Source organism: Heptranchias perlo, chromosome 21 (assembly GCF_035084215.1).
Source record: "Heptranchias perlo isolate sHepPer1 chromosome 21, sHepPer1.hap1, whole genome shotgun sequence".
Lineage (NCBI taxonomy): Eukaryota > Metazoa > Chordata > Chondrichthyes > Hexanchiformes > Hexanchidae > Heptranchias > Heptranchias perlo.
Genome location: NC_090345.1, coordinates 14,657,565 through 14,676,594, shown reverse-complemented (window position 1 = coordinate 14,676,594; position 19,030 = coordinate 14,657,565). Strand labels below are relative to the sequence as shown.

Sequence of the window (19,030 nt, the reverse complement as noted above, 5' to 3'; positions counted from 1 at the left end):
CCCGCTGTCATTGCATTTATAACACAAAAGTCTTGCTGCACAAGCAGCTACTCACCATGTAAATGAATAGAGGCACAATGCTCTGCAGAGCTCCCATGTACTGGCTGAGTGCTGCATTAAACCTCTCAATGTATACATCTGGACAGCTGACCTGCAGACAGAATGCAGGATAGCAGTGGAGTAAGTAATCTGCATATCAAAATAACCAGCAGGAATATACCATTATACAGCAATAAACAAACCTTACATTAGACAGCACCATGAACATCCCATGGTCCACGAAAGGCTGTTCCAATACATGTTCTATCCATGAAAACAGAGATCTAAAACTTTGGATGAAAGAGAAAAAATGGTTCTAACAAAAAGAATCTCTAACCAAAACACTAACCCTGTCTGTTCTCTTTTCAGATACCAACAAAACAGTTGTGCACTTCCAGCAATGTGTGTTTTTATTTCAGATTTTCATTTTTTCATTACTTTTGATATATGCTACTCAAAAAAGTGACAAAAATACAATGATTCCAAGATATACTTACTGGGGCAAATTCAGCGATCCCGCACTCTCACTGGAGAGGCAAACTCAAAAGAAGTGCAGGTCAGAGAACTGCTGCTAAAGTGTATCCACTCTCCCTTCGATTGCTCCCCACTGAGTGCAGGAGTACTGAATTTACTGTAATTCTTTTTAAAGCTATAATCAAGAATTATTCAAAATATTTTGTGGACTCCATGTACAGTGAACTATTCTAAGTGCAAATGTTCAAGATCAAGAAGATGTATTTTGTGCTTAGTCAACTTTCCCCATTATCCTCACCTTATCACTTAGTACCATTAATAACAGTTCTGTCTGCCAGTGGAGTTACAAGCCAACTCACTTACCATGAAGTTCCATACGAATAAAAATATGGCAGGAGCAGAATCAGGAAATGTCAACAGATTAGCAGAAATGACAAAATTGACACAGATGAGGTAGGGAGGGGGAAACTACTTGAAATATGAGCAAAGAGAAAGATATTCAAAAGATAGAAAAGCATGATGAAGAGATGTCAAATAAAGATACAGAAAAGGGAAGCTGAAAAGGAAAAAGAGGAAAAATGTCTCACTCAATTCCAGAGTGATAGCTCATGCTATGTAACCCCAAACATACCAGCCTAAATTTCCCTCTTTGCTACAATGTTGTTGGATCTTCTGTGGGGTGGAACTTCCACCAGTTCCCTGCCTGACCGCAGAGTAATTTAAATACATTGTGGGGTCATTTCATTGCCTGCCTCAGGTGGGTGCTGGGTACAGGGGAAGGGAGACTGCTATGGAATCTTGCTGCAGCATAACCAGCGGTGCCAGCTAAAGTTGCTTAAAAATGTTTTTTCGATCTTGAAATTTGAAGTTGCCACTCTGCCTAATGCAATCAATTAATCGCAGTAATTTAAGCAGCAATTTAAATGTTAATCCTCCCCAGCAGCTCACAACAACACTGGACACAAAGAACCATTTTTTCTGGCACCCAGCATTGAATGAAATCATCCCATCATTTATGCCTCATTATAATACACCTGCCCATATTTGAGCAGACATATTATGCACCTGATGTCACTTCTGGCGAAAAGTCCTTGAAATGGCAGCAGATGGCGAGGAGCCAGTGGAACAGCTGCCTGCCCAATTTTCCTCCCCACCAGCGTAACTCAGTAGGAAAACAGGCCTCAGATTTTCCAAGGCTTCTGTAACTCTGCATTTCAACTTTGTATCAACTCTTCCTAATAAAACATATTGGGGTGGAGTTTCCGCCAGTAATATCAGCGCAATCTGAGCGGAATCGGCCGAACCAGCGCAAAACCCGGGGAACTTGATACGTAATCGAGATACGCCCAAAGCCACTTATGTTCGTGTTATCCGCAATCTTTTATGCTGGCTTAAGATTCAATTAGCCCGGATCAGGCCCCGCCCACAAAACTGGCCCCGTCCCCAGGCCGACATTGCACGTTTCCGCCGATCGCGCTTCAAATTGCGCTCATTTTCTTAGGCGCACAGGTACATTTTCAAAGTTTTTATGTATCAAAAAATATTTAATTTACTAAAAAACAGACTAGTGTACACCAATGAAAATAGTGAATGGTTCAGTATCGCTTTTTAAAGTCAGTTTCAATTATTTTAAATCAGGTTACTCACAGGTTGAGGACCGCACACTATTATTAAAAATGCTTATTTTTTGTGATAAACCCATTTTCAGCTGCATTCATAAAAGTTGACCAGGTCACCACTCCTAAATACATCAATGAATACTTTTTAATGGAAAGAAAAACAAACAATTACGTTCTATTACGCTGCCCAATTGCGCTGGTTCATGGAAGATTTTATGTTTGTCATTATGCAAATAATTTTTAATCAGAAACTTTTTTTTATTCGTTCATGGGATGTGGGCGTCGCTGGCGAGGCCAGCATTTATTGCCCAGCCCTAATTGCCCTTGAGAAGATGGTGGTGAGCCGCCTTCTTGAACCGCTGCAGTCCGTGTGGTGAAGGTTCTCCCACAGTGCTGTTAGGAAGGGAGTTCCAGGATTTTGACCCAGCGACAATGAAGGAACGGCGATATATTTCCAAGTCGGGATGGTGTGTGACTTGGAGGGGAACGTGCAGGTGGTGTTGTTCCCATGTGCTTGCTGCTCTTGTCCTTCTAGGTGGTAAAGGTCGTGGGTTTGGGAGGTGCTGTCGAAGAAGCCTTGGCGAATTGCTGCGGAGTTGTCACTGCATCTGTCACTGATCTGTAACCTAACCACTGCAATTTCGGACGGAATTTGGGCGTAATTTCCTGATTGCGTCCAAAGTGGAAATTCTACCCAATCAACTTTAGTTTATCTAAAACACTGCTGCCCATATCCTAACCTGTAGCAAATCCTGTTCACCCATCACCCCTGTACTCGCTGACCTACATTGGCTCCCGGTCCGTCAATGCCTCCAATTAAAATTCTCATCCACCTGTTCAAATCTCTTTATGGCCTCGCCCCTCCCTATCTCTGTAAGTACAACCCTCCGAGAACCCAGTGTTCCCCCAACTCTGGCATCTTGTGCATCTCTCACTCCCTTCTCCCCACCATTGGCGGCCGTGCATTCAGCCAACTAGGCTCCAAGCACTAAAAATCTCTCCCTAAACCTCTTTGTCTCTCCGCCTCTCTCCTCTCCTTTAAGACCCTTCTTGAAACCTATCTCTTAGACCGAGGTTTTATATCACCCCTCCTAATATCTCCTTCTTTGGCTCAGTGTCAATGTTTGTCTGATAATGTTTCTGTGAAGCGCCTTGGGACATTTTTCTATATTAAAGGCGCTAGATAAATGCCAGTTGTTGTTCTTCTGGTACCTAATATTGGCATCATTCACAGGCCAGGTAACAAATGAGAAGCAGAGTAAAATTATTCCTACTTTTCCCAGACTTCAGAAGATCACTGCCTATTGCACGAGTGTTGGCATTTCTATTTCCCACACCAGGCTGCAGGCTGATAAACTCCACTTGTTAATTATAGGAAATTCAACAGATCCAATGGGGCTTATTAAAGTTGCTTAATAGTTTCAAGTTACATTGAAGGGGTGAATGTCATGTGTTTACTATTAAACAATTAATAGTCCTGGAGCTGACAGAGAAAAGTTGATCTCAGAAATTAGATTACAACAGAAAAATTATATATTGCAAGAGTAGCAAACTAATTTTTCAATTTGAAATTGAATACCGCCATGAACTGTTTATGAAATTGGGAAAAAAACTGCTATTTTTGCTGCATTTCGACATGTATTTTATTATTCCTGCCAGCCCAGCCTACGGGTTGCACTCATTTATCAATGGGAAATATTTTTTTAAAACAGCATTATTTGATGTATTTGTAGTGTGGTGGTAATGTTACTGGACAAATAATCCAGAGGCCTGGACTAATAATCCAGAGAATGTGAGTTCAAATCCTACCATTGCAGTCCGAGAATTTGAATTCAGTTTAAAAAAAGCTGGTATCAATAAAAGTGATCACGAAGCTGTCGGATTGTCGTAAAAATCCAACTGGTTCACTAATGTCCTTTAGGGAAGGAAACATGCCGTCCTTACCCGATCTGGCCTTTACATGACTCTAGTCCCACACTAACTCTTAACTGCCCAGTGAAGTGGGCAAGCCGCTCAGTTGTATTAAATAGAAGATAGCCCACCACCACCTACTCAGGACAACTATGGATGGGCAATAAATGCTGACCTTGCCAGCGATGCCCACATCCCAGGAATGAAAAACAATTGAGAGCATTTTCAATTTGGGAAGAAAATCTTTGCAATGTTAAAACGCATGTAAAATCAAAGTCTGAAAATGAGACTTAGAATGTTGTAGTCATCTTGGAAGCAATCCCAATAAAATAGACAATGAATAATTGTGCCACAATTTGTAAAAGATGTTACGTACTTGGTTTATAACTCAATTAGCACCATTACTGACTGTTCTCTACTACCTCTGCAGCACTGCCTGCCTCTGCCCAGTCTCTTCCCCTCCACCGCTAAATCATACCTTTGTCACTTCAAGCCTAGACTACTCCAATGCCCTTTTAGCTGACCTTCCCATATCAACCCTCTCCTAGCTTCACCTCATCTAAAACTCTACAGCCGGCAACCTCAACTACAATAAGTCCCACATTCCCATCCCCTCTCTTCCCCCGCCCTCTCCAAACTCCACTGGCGCCCTGGGCTTCAGTGTGTTGATTTAAAAATTCTCATCCTCATTTTCAAATCTAGCCATGGCCTCACCTTAACCTATCTTAGTGATCTTCCTTTACCTTATGTTTCTGCAAGCATCCTCCACTCCTCTTAACACTAGACTTCTCTGCGTTTGCACCATCCTATTCGTCTGTAGCGGCCACTCATTCAGCCACTATGTTCTCCTGCCCTCAGGAACTCTCTACTCAGTTCTAGTGATCTAAAAGGATCCATGCCATTATGACTGACAGCTAAAGGAGGAGCCATTTGCAGCAGTAACTGCCAGAAAGCCCGAGAACATGTGTCTGAGCAAAACAAAAGCTTGAATAAAAAGTCAAATTGGTGGAGGCAAAATAAGTAGGAAAAAAGACAGAGATATGCTCATTACAAAAAAAAGTCAAACAGCAGCAGTGCACTAGCGTTGAGAAATACCCCAAAGCAGGCAAAACCTGTTTCCCTACCACATGCCACTTTCATATGGAAGAGTGCAGAGCTAATTTACATATTTACAAAGAATAATGTGGGTTCCACATGCCTGCAGTGAGACGTCTGGACTGCCACCAAGATCAGGTCAGAAAATCAAATGTGTGGCAAATCAAGAATACCAGGTCGGGGGCCAGATTTTCCGTGCCACAGATTTTCTGTGCTACAGAAAAATTGGAACTTGTGAGTGTACCACAAGCTGGGCCTTCAAATGAAGCTATATGCTCAAACTTTCCTCTTGTAGATATGACATCTCTCTACTTCAATGCACCGCAGCTGTGTTAACACTCCAAGCCAGTAAGTTTGTATTTGGAATAGACTTGTTGGGGGCATTTCGCCCATCGGGAAACTGAAGGATCGGGTGCAGCGCTGGTTTTACATCCCAGCTGATTTTACTCTCCACTGAAGTCACACTTGAGTTTCCCGCCCAGCGATTTAGGTTAAAATTTCCCCTGTTATTTCAGTCTGGAAAAGGTTGAGACAGAGCTATGGTATAACACTAATTAGCATCCTGACCCTCTCCCTCCACCAAAAAAAGAGGTGCAAATTCCTGCGTGTAGCTTTCATTTCAAAATCTTTTTAAAATCTTCCAGCGATTACTATCTGGACAAACTCACTTGTGGCTTGTCTGTTCATTCTAATAAAAAAAAACAATCACTGTTTTCAATCTTGTAAATCCATCCTTAGGGTGACAGTGGTGTATTTGAGGCATTATTTATCCATTGTGGTTTGTCTATTTTTGGATTCAAATAAAAGCATTTCACATTTGGGATGACATTCTGTGAATCAGAACCACAGAAAGAAAAAGCAACTTGAGACGTTTTAGCAAAATTATCAGTAACAATCAGAAATGTTCAAAAAATACATGACAATTCTGACCTATGCTGAGAGCTTCTGCATCATTACGACAGCCCAGCAAATAGCTAGCTTCCTTTCCCAAAATGGATAATTAGAGCAAGTTGACTGATGCAATGTGTGCTGCTGGTCTATGGCACTCACTGACTATTGCCAGCAAATGGCTTTCATGTGATTACCATGAAGGTTACCTGTAAATTTGATTGTGGTCACTTTTTAAAAACACAGAATGCTGGAAATACTGTTCCGATGAAGAGTCCAACATTTTATTTTTATTTCTGATTCCTCTTTTTACTTCTACATGTCAATTATTACCATTTGCAAACCATTTATTCTCTTCTATTGCTTACTTTTTTTTGAAATTGAATAAGTGTATTACAGCAGAATTCCCAACCTGCATCTATTGACAAGCTCTCAATCAATGTAAGTTAGTTATTATCAACCACCGTGTATAGCAATCCTAAGTAAGGGAAGTTACCTTAGCTCACACTGGGGAGTTCATCCCGGCTGGGCCCACTCCAGTTTGCTCTGGACTCTCCAAGTACCAGTCTCCCACTCATCTTTTGCAATTGAGTAGCAGTGGAACAGTCAGCATGCATATTAAAGTCAAATTTCCCAATCTTCAGGGACCACGGCCAGTGATTGGGCGGGTCCCCACAGCACAGGAAATTTGAATCTACAGCTGTTGTGTCACTGAAAACTATATATAAAAAAAATATATATTGTTGTAATGCTGATCCTTATCGCCTAGAAGGGCCACAGATATTTTTATAGCAGGTGTGTGGGAGAGGAGATCTTTCTATACCTGAATTACCTTTGTGCGAGTATATATAGTACCTTTTTAAGTATGAGACAATGGTTTGTAGATAATATTCTGGAGTTTCATGCAATTATCTATGGGAGTCAGAGAGTTTTTCCAGAGCTTTCCTCCAACGATTAAATACATCTATGATGGAGTCATTTGTAGCTGTGGCTTATTCTCATTCAATGCTTTATGTGCTCACTGATGTTAACAGATGTGCAAATAGATTCCAACTGGGTTATTTCCAGTCAGGTCTGGGAGTTGCTTCAGTTTTATACCATAATTTTCTGACAGAAGGCCTTTAAGATAGTCATATAACTAGCTAAAGCCACAAGTTTAATTCCCCACAATGGCCAATACAGAATTCATCAGAGGGTTTCATCAATAGTAATAATTTTTATCTTGTGACCCAGGGAGAGGGACAGCTGGTGGAAATGAAGGAAAAACACTTCTACAATACTGCAATCTGGTACAGCTACTGGGCCTTTCCTTCACAATCAATATAGCTTCCATGAGTCAAAGAAATGTTAAAACAGCCTCTTAAATAGACAAAGAAGGTTAGGAAAGCAAGAAAAGTAATGCTTGGATTTCATAGCTAACAATATTATCTAGCCAAGATACCACAGTATCTCATTTATTCCACGCATGTGATTTTTGCTTCCTGCTATGATATCTTGAATAGGCTGTTATTACAAATATGTCAGGCATAGAAGCAATGATAGTAAAGGCACAGTTAAGGTGGGCTGGTCACCTAGTCCAAATGCCCGAAACTAGACTCATGCTGAGCCAAAGGATATGATATTTTATTTTAGGGAATGTTGGGTTTTGATAGTGGGGAAAGAGAGATCTTAGCGTTTGAATTTGTGAAATAGCTAGCATAGCTACATAATTAAATCTTTGTCAACATTAATTGTTCTGAAATTCTAAGTATAAACAAAAGAAAGCACAAGTGCTTTGTGGGAGGGATGCAAGGCTGGAGGAGGTTGCAGAGGTAGGAAGGACTGAGGTCATGGACAGATTTGAAGATGAGGACACAATTTTATATTTGTTGCACTGGGTGACAGGGAGCCTGGGAGAATGGGGGTGATGGGCAAGCAAAACTTGGTGCAGGACAGGATGTGAGCAGCTGCATTTTGGACAAAGGTGGGAGTTTATAGAGAGAGGACAATGGAAGGTCAGCAAGGAGAGCAATGGAGTAATCAAGACAACTTTTTTTTCTTGCCCCTTCCATAGAACACACTACACAAATAAAGAAAAAAATTGTATTTGTATAGTGTCTTTCACGACCCCAGGATGTCCGAAAGGGCTTTACAGCCCATGAAATACTTTTGAGTATTGTTGTAATGTAGGGAAATGCAGCAGTCAATTTACACACAGCAAGGTCCCACAAACAGCAATGAGATAATCTGTTTTAGTGATGTTGATTTAGGGATAAATATTGGCCAGCTAAACGAGAAAGCTCCCCTGCTCTTCTTCAAATAGTGTCATGGGATCTTTTAGTTCCACCAGAGAGGGCAGACGTCTCATCAGAAAGACGGATTTAACGTCTCATCCGAAAGACGGCACCACCAACAGTGCAGCACTGCCTCAGTACGACACAGAAATATATAAATTTATCCTGTAAAAAAATCTAATTATTAAAAATAAGTCAATGTGCAAAAGAAATTTATTAATGCTGGGATAACATTTGGATTGTTTTTCTTTTTCTCCTACAGCTGTCAAATTCTCTAACGATACGCCAATTCTTCATGTTCTCTCCCTCTCCCTAATTTTCATTTTTTCCCCCTTGAATTCAGGTAAGCGAAAACAAAATCAAGTGAAATCATTTGCAAGTAATTATTGTTTTTTCTGGTGAAAAATGAAACAATTTTCATCACCAAACTAGGTTTAATCAGAAAGGTGACTTTGGAAGGAACAATTAAAATACTTCAAGTAAATATATACTTATGGCTATCTTCATGCTGAAAAGGGTTAGATGTGCATCATTAGCTGCATCACCAGCATCTTTTCCTGTGGAACTTCATTCAGCCATCTGTATACGATGTGAATAACTGAAAAGGTACACTAGGTCAATGCTGCCGTCGGTATGGAGAGAAGTGGTGTTTTCTTTGCCAAGTAGGGAAATCAGCTGCATGCAAAGTGTATTATATCTATATTAGTGTTTCTGGCTTTTATTGGGTTTGATCCTAATTTTGGATAGCATCTTCTGGGAATAACATGATAAAGTTTTTAGCAAGGAAAGGTCACGACCAATTAAGCCCACTTGTTCCATAGTTCATGCAGTGCTATCACAATCATAATCAGCCATAACCACCCATTCTTTCTTCCTAATCTTAATGTAAATCAAAGAGGCCCGTTAATATCTCTGTAACCTGCAAATCCCTTTCTTGACAGAAATCAACCCAGTTCCATTTTATTGGGTTTAGCCCTAAAAGAAAGAACTATATTTATCAAAAAGTTTCTAATGTACTTTTCCTCACATTAAAGATTATAACAGGTTTTATTCTGAGATATTCTACATAACTGTATTTACTGTTCCCATTTTGAAGGCTGCAAAGATCACTCAGTAATCAAAGAACTAACCTGGTGTACAATGCAAACAGTGCAAACTGTATTACTTGGTGATTCATTAGTCAGAACCATTATGCCCAAGTCCTTCTTAGGTATTCAGCACCACTTAAGATCAATATTTTCATGATAGCAGCACAATTTTATTGTCACTCAACAATGAATGGATAGGTACTTAACTCCTGACAGGTAATTGCCCCAGTCTGTTGCCATGTTTTAAATAACCTAAATGATGTCTGTGTTATACAATTGCTCAGTTCACCAATCACATTCCGTAATGGTGGGGTCGATATTAACCCCCACCCCCCCCAACCCCACCCCCTTGACGTGCGGGAATGGTATGTGGGAGATGTTTTCATTAGGCGTGTGGATTTGCGGCCCGGTGTTGCTCCGTTGCTGCCTGGCTGACTTTCCTGGCGGCCGCGGCTTCCTCATATGAATGTGATGCAAATCGAGGACCTGTGATGTAATTAGAACCCCAGTGTTATTTTAACTGAATAAAACTGAAGTCCCACCCGTTAAGGGAAACCTAGCGGGATTGGTTAAGCAATGAGCAGGCTGCAGACACTCAGATCAGTTGCATATGTGTGTAACGGAGCTTGTTGGAGTCGGGGTGATTGGAAATCAGCAATTTGGAAAGTGCCCAGTCATTTGATTTTAATGGGCTTTTGGTTACTCACCCCGAAGAAGCAGTAAATGCAGTAAAATTGCCTAGCCTCGCTTCGTTCCCGACTTCCAATCCCCCACGCACCGGTTCTGCTATATTGTTGTTAGTTTGATATGACCGACAGAACATCAGCACTTCTGCATCTAGCAGCTGGATACCTTTTATAGATTACTTATACACAATTTGCGTCAATGTGAAGCAGTTTTGACTTCGCATTGATGCAAACCATATGTACTTAGGCAACAGGTGTGAAACCATCTCCCGGTAGTAGGTAGTCTCACATTGCTCTGACTTTAGACTCCCTGCAGTCTGCTGCAAAATGAAGTTTAAATCTTCAAAAAAGTACATGGAAAATAAATGCGCAAGTTAAGCACTTATCACGGACAGAATAATGCAGTGAGTTACATCATCTTGTCATGGCAGTTGGAAGCATATTCCAGGCCTTTATTATTATAGTAGGAGCCTCAACTTTCCTTTTGAAAGGTACAATGCCTTACTGAAAGCTCACACACCATTTCTCCAATCTAACAATCATTCTTTTCTCACTTATTGAATGCCGAAACTATCACCTCCTGTGCTCAGGCAGCCTTCACCTTGCTCTCCTAATACCAGGCTCAGCCAGTCACCAGGTGGCACAAGAGCACAGCCCCATGGTATGCCCATTTGATTTCTTTCTTCAGTGCAGGGAAAAATTTTGCGGCTGAGATTACAAGATCGACAATGCATCCCGGCATTCTGACACTATATACCGGTTTTCCAGTAAACTCAGCACTGCACCGCCTAATCGTTATTCAGAGTATTGCTTTTTAAAAAATTCATTCAACTTCAGGGCTGAAGCACAGTGTGGACATTGTGAACAGAGTGGATCGTGAACTGACTGGGAACTTGAGAATTTGGTGAGAGTGGGAATTAGGTGAAGAGGAGGAAGGAGGTGCTAATTTCTTTTTAAAAAGTGAAAATAATCAAAACAGACTAAGAAATAATTAGCCATATATAAATAGATAATTTAGTCGCTGAGCACCAGGGGAGGAGCTCCAGGTATCAGTACAAAGGTCGGAGTGGAGTCGAGAGAAGTGATGCTGAGCACGAGGAGAGGAGCCCACTTTCCCCATTGTCTAAGAACAGAGAGAGTGATATCACAGTGACGTCACAGTGAACAAAGAGGAGGAGCTCTGAGAGACCCGGAATAAAAGGGTAGGTTAATCAGGGTAAGTAAACAGTAAGTAAATCAATAATAGATTATCTAAAGAGAGAGTTTTAAAAAAAAGGTGTCTAAATATAATGGACGGGCCACTGAGACCCATTGCCTGAAATTCCTGCGCCATGTGGGAACTTCAGGATGCTTCATGTGTCCTGGAAGGGCACTTGCAGGAAATGTCTCTAGTTGCTTGAGCCCAAGTTGAGGATTTCTGAGCTTGAGGGGCAGCTAGAGTCATTATGGAGCTTAAGGGAGGCTGAAGGTTTCCTGGATCATTTGTTTTTTTTTAAATTCGTTCATGGGGTATGGGCATCCCTGGCGAGGCCAGCATTTATTGCCCATCCCTAATTGCCCTTGAGAAGGTAAGCCGCCGCCTTGAACCGCTGCAGTCTGTGTGGTGAAGGTCCTCCCACAGTGTTCTAAGGTAGGGAGTTCCAGGATTTTGACCCAGCGACGATGAAGGAACGGCGATATATTTCCAAGTCGGGATGGTGTGTGACTTGGAGGGGAACGTGCAGGTGGTGTTGTTCCCATGTGCCTGCTGCCCTTGTCCTTCTAGGTGGTAGAGGTTGCGGGTTTGGGAGGTGCTGTCAAAGAAGCCTTGGCGAGTTGCTGCAGTGCATCCTGTGGATGGTACACACTGCAGCCAGTGCGCCGGTGGTGAAGGAAGTGAATGTTTAGGGCGGTGGATGGGGTGCCAATCAAGCGGGCTGCTTTGTCCTGGATGGTGTCGAGCTTCTTGAGCATTGTTGGAGCTGCACGCATCCAGACAAGTGGAGAGGATTCCATCACACTCCTGACTTGTGCCTTGCAGAGGGTGGGAAGGCTTTGGGGAGTAAGGAGGTGAGTCACTCGCCACAGAATAACTAGCCTCCGACCTGCTCTTGTAGCCACAGTATTTATATGGCTGGTCCAGTTAAGTTTCTGGTCAATGGTGACCCCTAGGAAGTTGATGGTGGGGGATTCGGCGATGGTAATGCCATTGAATGTCATGGGGAGGTGGTTAGACTCTCTCTTGTTGGAGATGGTCATTGCCTGGCACTTGTCTGGTGCAAATGTTACTTGCCACTTATCAGCCAAAGCCTGGATGTCGTCCAGGTCTTGCTGCGTGCGGGCACAGATTGTTTCATCATCTGAGGGGTTGCGAATGGAACTGAACACTGTGCAATCATCAGCGAGCATCCTCATTTCTGACCTTATGATGGAGGGAAGGTCATTGATGAAGTAGCTGAAGATGGTTGGGCCTAGGACACTGCCCTGTGGAACTCCTGCAGCAATGCCCTGGGGCTGAGATGATTGGCCTCCAACAACCACTACCATCTTCCTTTGTGCTAGGTATGACTCCAGCCACGGGAGAGTTTTCCCCCTGATTCCCATTGACTTCAATTTTACTAGGGCTCCTTGGTGCCACACTCGGTCAAATGCTGCCTTGATGTCAAGGGCAGTCACTCTCACCTCACCTCTGGAATTCAGCTCTTTTGTCCACATTTGGACCAAGGCTGTAATGATGTCTGGAGCCGAGTGGTCCTGACAGAACCCAAACTGAGCATTGGTCAGCAGGTTATTGCTGAGTAAGTGCCGCTTGATAGCACTGTCGACGACACCTTCCATCACTTTGCTGATGATTGAGAGTAGACTGATGGGGCGGTAATTGGCCGGATTGGATTTGTCCTGCTTTTTGTGGACAGGACATACCTGGGCAATTTTCCACATTGTCGGGTAGATGCCAGTGTTGTAGCAGTACTGGAACAGTTTATCTAGAGGCGCGGCCAGTTCTGGAGCACAAGTATTCAGCACTACAGCCGGGATGTTGTCAGGGCCCATAGCCTTTGCTGTATCCAGTGCACTCAGCCGTTTCTTGATATCACGTGGAGTGAATCGAATTGGCTGAAGACTGGCTTCTGTAATGGAAGGGATATCGGGAGGAGGCCGAGATGGATCATCCACTCAGCACTTCTGGCTGAAGATGGTTGCAAACGCTTCAGCCTTGTCTTTTGCACTCACATGCTGGACTCTGCCATCATTGAGGATGGGGATGTTTGCAGAGCCTCCTCCTCCCGTTAGTTGTTTAATTGTCCACCACCATTCACAACTGGATGTGGCAGGACTGCAGAGCTTTGATCTGATCCGTTGGTTGTGGAATCGCTTAGCTCTGTCTATAGCATGTTGCTTCCGCTGTTTAGCATGCATGTAGTCCTGAGTTGTAGCTTCACCAGGTTGGCACCTCATTTTTAGGTACGCCTGGTGCTGCTCCTGGCATGCTCTTCTACACTCCTCATTGAACCAGGGTTGATCCCCTGGCTTGTTGGTAATGGTAGAGTGAGGAATATGCCGGGCCATGAGGTTACAGATTGTGGTGGAATACAATTCTGCTGCTGCTCATGGATGCCCAGTTTTGAGCTGCTAGATCTGTTCTGAATCTATCCCATTTGGCACGGTGGTAATGCCACACAACACGTTGGATGGTGTCCTCAGTGCTAAGACGGGACTTCATCTCCACGAGGACTGTGCGGTGCTCACTCCTACCAATACTGTCATGGACAGATGCATTTGCGACAGGTAGATTGGTGAGGACGAGGTCAAGTAAGTTTTTCCCTCGTGTTGGTTCGCTCACCACCTGCTGCAGGCCCAGTCTAGCAGTTGTGTCCTTCAGGACTCGGCCAGCTCGGTCAGTAGTGGTGCTACCGAGCCACTCTTGGTGATGGACATTGAAGTCCCCCACCCAGAGTATATTCTGTGCCCTTGCTACCCTCAGTGCTTCCTCCAAGTGGTGTTCAACATGGAGGAGGACTGATTCATCAGCTGAGGGAGGACGGTAGGTGGTAATCAGCAGGAGGTTTCCTTGCCCATGTTTGACCTGATGCCATGAGATTTCATGGGGTCCAGAGTCAATGTTGAGGACTCCCAGGGCTACTCCCTCCTGACTGTATATCACTGTACCGCCACCTCTGGTGGGTCTGTCCTGCCGGTGGGACAGGACATACCCAGGGATGGTGATGGAAGAGTCTGGGACATTGGCTGAAAGGTATGATTCTGAGGGGGGAGGGTTCAGGTAAGGGTAAATTTTTTAAATCTAAAGAGAAAAGTCTTGGGACAGGGAAGGCTGCGAGGAGATTTGATAGAGGTATTCAAAATCATGAAGGGTCTAGACAGATTTGAGAGACGTTGGTAGAAGGGTCAAGAACCAGAGGGCATAGATTTAAGGTGATTGGCAAAAGAGCCAAAAGGTGACATGAGGAAAAGCTTTTTTACACAGCGAGTGTTTAGGATCTGGAATGCACTGCCCGAGTGGGTGGTGGAGGTAGATTCAATCATGGCCTTCAAAAGGAAACTGGATAAGTGCTTGAAAGGAAAACATTTGCAGAGCTATGGGGATAGGGCGGGGGAGTGGGACCCAGCTGGATTGCTCTTGCATTCGGCCGGTGTGGACTCGATGGGCCGAATGGCCTCCTTCCATGCTGTAACCTTTCTATGATTCAAGTCAAGGCTGTAGAGCAGAATAGCAATTTGGGGAAAAACATGCAGAATGTGTCAGGAAGGAACAGAGTTAACAAAGGTAATCGGGCATTAGTGACTAAGGTCACATCAGGGAAAAACAGTAAAATGTTAAAATTAAAGGCGCTATATCTGAATGCACGAAGCATTCGTAACAAGATAGATGAACTAATGGCACAAAGAGAGATAAATGGGTTTGATCTATTCGCCATTACTGAAACATGGCTGCAGGGTGACCAAGGTTGGAAACTAAATATCAGTTTGTACAATCAGTCTTGGAGGAGCTAAGTAATAACAAGGGGCAGAAAACACTGGTGGGAGTAGTTTGTAGGCCCCCTAACAGTAGTTATAGTGTTAGACTGAGTATAAATCAGGAAATTAGAGGAGCATGTGACACGGGTAATGCAATAATCATGGGAGATTTTAATTTTCACATAGACTGGGCAAACCAAATTGGCAAAAGTAGTTTGGAGGAAGAGTTCATGTAATGCATTCGAGGCAGTTTTCTAGGACAATATGTCAAGGAACCAACTAGGGAACAGGCTATTTTAGATCTAGTATTGTGTAATGAGACAGGGTTAATTAGTAATCTTATCGTTAATGATCTTCTGGGGAGGAGAGTGATCATAATATGATAGAATTTCATATTGAGTTTGAGAGCGATGTAGTTAAGTTCGAAACTAGGGTCTTAAATTTAAACAAAGCCAATTACGTAGGTATGAGGGGTGAGTTGGCTAAGGTAGATTAGGAAAAAAGATATGATGGTAGATAAGCAATGGCGAACATTTAAAGAAATAATTCATAATTCCCTTGAGGAATAAGAACTCCAAGGGAAAAGTGATCTAACCGTGACTAACTATAAAGAAATGAAGGATAGTATTAAAGTAAAAGAGGCTTACAATGTTGCCAAAAAGAGTAGTAAGCCTGAGGATTGGGAGGGTTTTAGAAATCAGCAAAGGATGACCAAGAAATTAATAAAGAGGGAGAAAATTGAATACGAGAGTAAACTAGCAAGAAATATAAAAACAGATTGTAAGAGCTACAAGTATGTAAAAAGGAAGAGATTAGCGAAAGTAAATGTGAGTCCCTTAGAAGCAGAGACAGGACAAATTATAATGGGGATAAGGAAATGGCACAGATGTTAAACAAATATTTTGTATCCGGCTTCAGAGTAGAAGACAAAAAACATACCGGAAATAGTGGAGAACCAAGGGTCTAATGAGGAACTTAAAGTAATTAAGATTAGTAAAGAAAAAGTACTGGAGAAATTAATGGGACTAAAAGCCAACAAATCCCCTGGACCTGATGGCCTACATCATAGAGTTTTAAAAGAGGTCGCTGCAGAGATAGTGGATGCATCGGTTTTGATCTTCCAGAATTCCCTAGATTCTAGAACGGTCCCCATGGATTGGAAGGTAGCAAATTTAACCCCACTATTCAAGAAAGGGGGGGGGGGGGGAAAGAGAGAAAACAGGGAACTATAGGCCAGTTAGCCTGACATCAATAGTAGGGAAAATCCTAGAATCTATTATTAAGGACGTAGTAACAGGGTACTTAGAAAATCATTAGATGGTTAGGCAGAGTCAACACGTTTTTATGAAAGGGAAATTATGTTTGACAAATCTATTAGAGTTTTTTGAGGGTGTAATTAGCAGGGTAGAAAAGGGGGAACCAGCGGATGTAGTATATTTGGATTTTCAAAAGGCATTCGATAAGGTGCCACACAAGAGGATGTTACACAAGATTAGGGCTCATGGGATTGGGTGTAATATATTAGCATGGATTGAGGATTGGTTAATGGACAGAAAACAAAGTAGGAGTAAACGGGTCATTTTCGGGTTGGCAGGTTGTAACTAGTGGAGTGCCACAAGGATCAGTGCTTGCGCCTCAACTGTTTACAATATATATCAATGACTTAGATGAGGGGACCGAGTGTAATGCATCCAAGTGTGCTGACAATACAAAGCTAGGTGGGAAAGTAAGCTGTGAAGAGGACGCAAAGAGGCTGCAAAAGGATACAGACAGGTTAAGTGCGTGGGCGAGAAGGTGGCAGATGGAGTATAATGTGGGGAAATATGAAATTATCCACTTTGGTAGGAAGAATAGGAAAACATAATATTTTTTTTTTTAAAGTGAGAGACTAAGAAATGTTGGTATTCAGAGGGATTTGGGTGTCCTTGTACACGAATCTCAGAAAGTTAACATGCACGTACATCAAGCAATTAGGAGGGCAAATGGAATGTTAGCCTTTATTGCAAGGGGGTTGGAGTAGGAGTCAGGAGGTCTTGCTGCAAATATAGGGCTCTGGTGAGACCACATCTGAAGTACTGTGTACAGTTTTGGTCTCCTTATCTAAGGAAGGATATACTTGCCTTAGAGGGGGTGCAACACAGGTTCACTAGATTGATTCCTGTGATGAGAGGGTTGTCCTATGAGGACAGTTTGAGTACAACGGGCCTATATTCTCTGGAGTTTAAAAGAATGAGAGGTGCTTTCATTGAAACGTATAAAATTCATAGAGGGCTGACAGGGTAGAAGCTGAGAGGCTGTTTCCCCACCGGGGAGAGTCTAGAGCTAGAGATCATAGTCTCAAGATAAGGGGTCGGCTATTTAGGACCAAGATGAGGAAAAATTTCAGAAGGTTATGTATCTTTGGAATTCTCTACCCCAGAGGGCAGTGAATGCTCAGTTGTTGAGTATATTCAAGACTGAGATCGATAGATTTTTGGACACCAAGGGAATCAAGGGATATGGAGATAGGGCAGGAAAGTGGAGTTGAAGTAGAAGATCAGCCATGATCTTACTGAATGGCGGAGTAGGCTTGAGGGGCCGTTTGGCCTACTCATGCTTCCATTTCTTATGTTTTAATGAAACAGCTGCCGTTATATTTTAAAACAACTTTTATTTAAAGTGTCCAGTTTGCAACCAGCTTTAAACCAGAACTCAACAAACACGTGAGGAATTGAGGCAGAAGACAGGTTACCAAAAGATTCATCATGTTTTTACTACAAACTGTGTGTGCAGTACAATTCAAGATTAGTGATATACCAAGCCTGTGTTATTGGCTTTTAGTGATGCTTTTGTGTATTCCCAATGTTTTGATATATAAAAATATAAATATAGAAATATATAAAAAACCTACTCAAAGTTAATGTCTTTCAGTTGGAGGGATCATACTCAATGTGTTAGTTCCAAAGTTAATGAAACCTATTTTGATCTTAGAGTTTTCCCCGCTAAATTTCTGTACTTGACACTGCATCAGTGCAGTGTTACTATTGCTCTTATTTAATACTATGGAGAGTTCGTAAATGAACTATAGCAGGTAAGGCACCCAGGTGGCAGATTAGGTCAAATTCACTATGTGTTGTGGCACTAAGCCACACATCTGGGATAGCAGTACATAACTGGCCTTAATATCCCTGTGTTGGGGTTGAAACAGGATCCTCACCGCTGATCGTTAGCCACTGCTGGAAGTGTGCATGTGGAAGGGCGAGCACAGGATCAAATCTGATGGCCTCCAAAGTCAAATGACCTACCCACACCCAGTGTCCAGGTTCATACATGAAGAATGCCCACTTGGATATGGAATAAAGAGCCACTTGTGGAACTCAGTCAATCATAAATTATCACTTTCAGGAGGCAAGAGGGGGAGTGAACATAAGCAGGGAATTTAAAAAAACCCTGTGTAAGCACTCAGTGGGAACTGCTGGTGTCCCAACACAAACTCATTTTACTTCAGACTATACTGACACCTACTGGCTAAAAATTCTTACTGGAAGACTTAGTGACAAAGCCAGTGCATTAAAAAATGCATTTCTCCAAAGATCCTTCCTCAGTGCCAACTGCAGTACACATCAGACAACTTGAATCAGAATTTATCTGCTAGTTATTAGAAGCCATTAACCAATGTGCACTATATAAATGTTACTAAAATGTTCTTAATTATAAAGAAAACATTTGCAAGTACAGTGCAGAATAAAAGTAGGCACAATCACAATAGGTATAGGCAATGCAAGCCTAGACAATTTAAAGGAAAAAAGGATTGTTCCAAACAAATGCTGTTACAATTCTAGAATTCCATTAGCTTACTTTATAAGAAAATACTTGTGTTTGGTCCTCCCTGACCATCTCTCGGTAATACTCCTCTTATGGTGAATTACAGGACAGACTAATTGTTTTAGTATTCAACTTCATTGGTATGGCAAAAATCTCCATATGCACATGCCTTCATCTTCATTATTGACCTTGGATCCTTT

General features: G+C 42.4%; 1 protein-coding gene across 1 annotated transcript in view; it reads right to left on the bottom strand.

Annotated features, from left to right (window-relative positions):
* cacul1 (CDK2 associated cullin domain 1) overlaps positions 1 to 19,030 on the bottom strand; it is a 72,876-nt gene that overhangs the window by 29,641 nt on the left and 24,205 nt on the right. Inside the window, exon 4 of the mRNA XM_068002129.1 lies at positions 56 to 151. Within this exon, the coding sequence (XP_067858230.1) occupies positions 56 to 151 (96 nt within the window). The remainder of the gene's footprint in view (positions 1 to 55; positions 152 to 19,030) is intronic.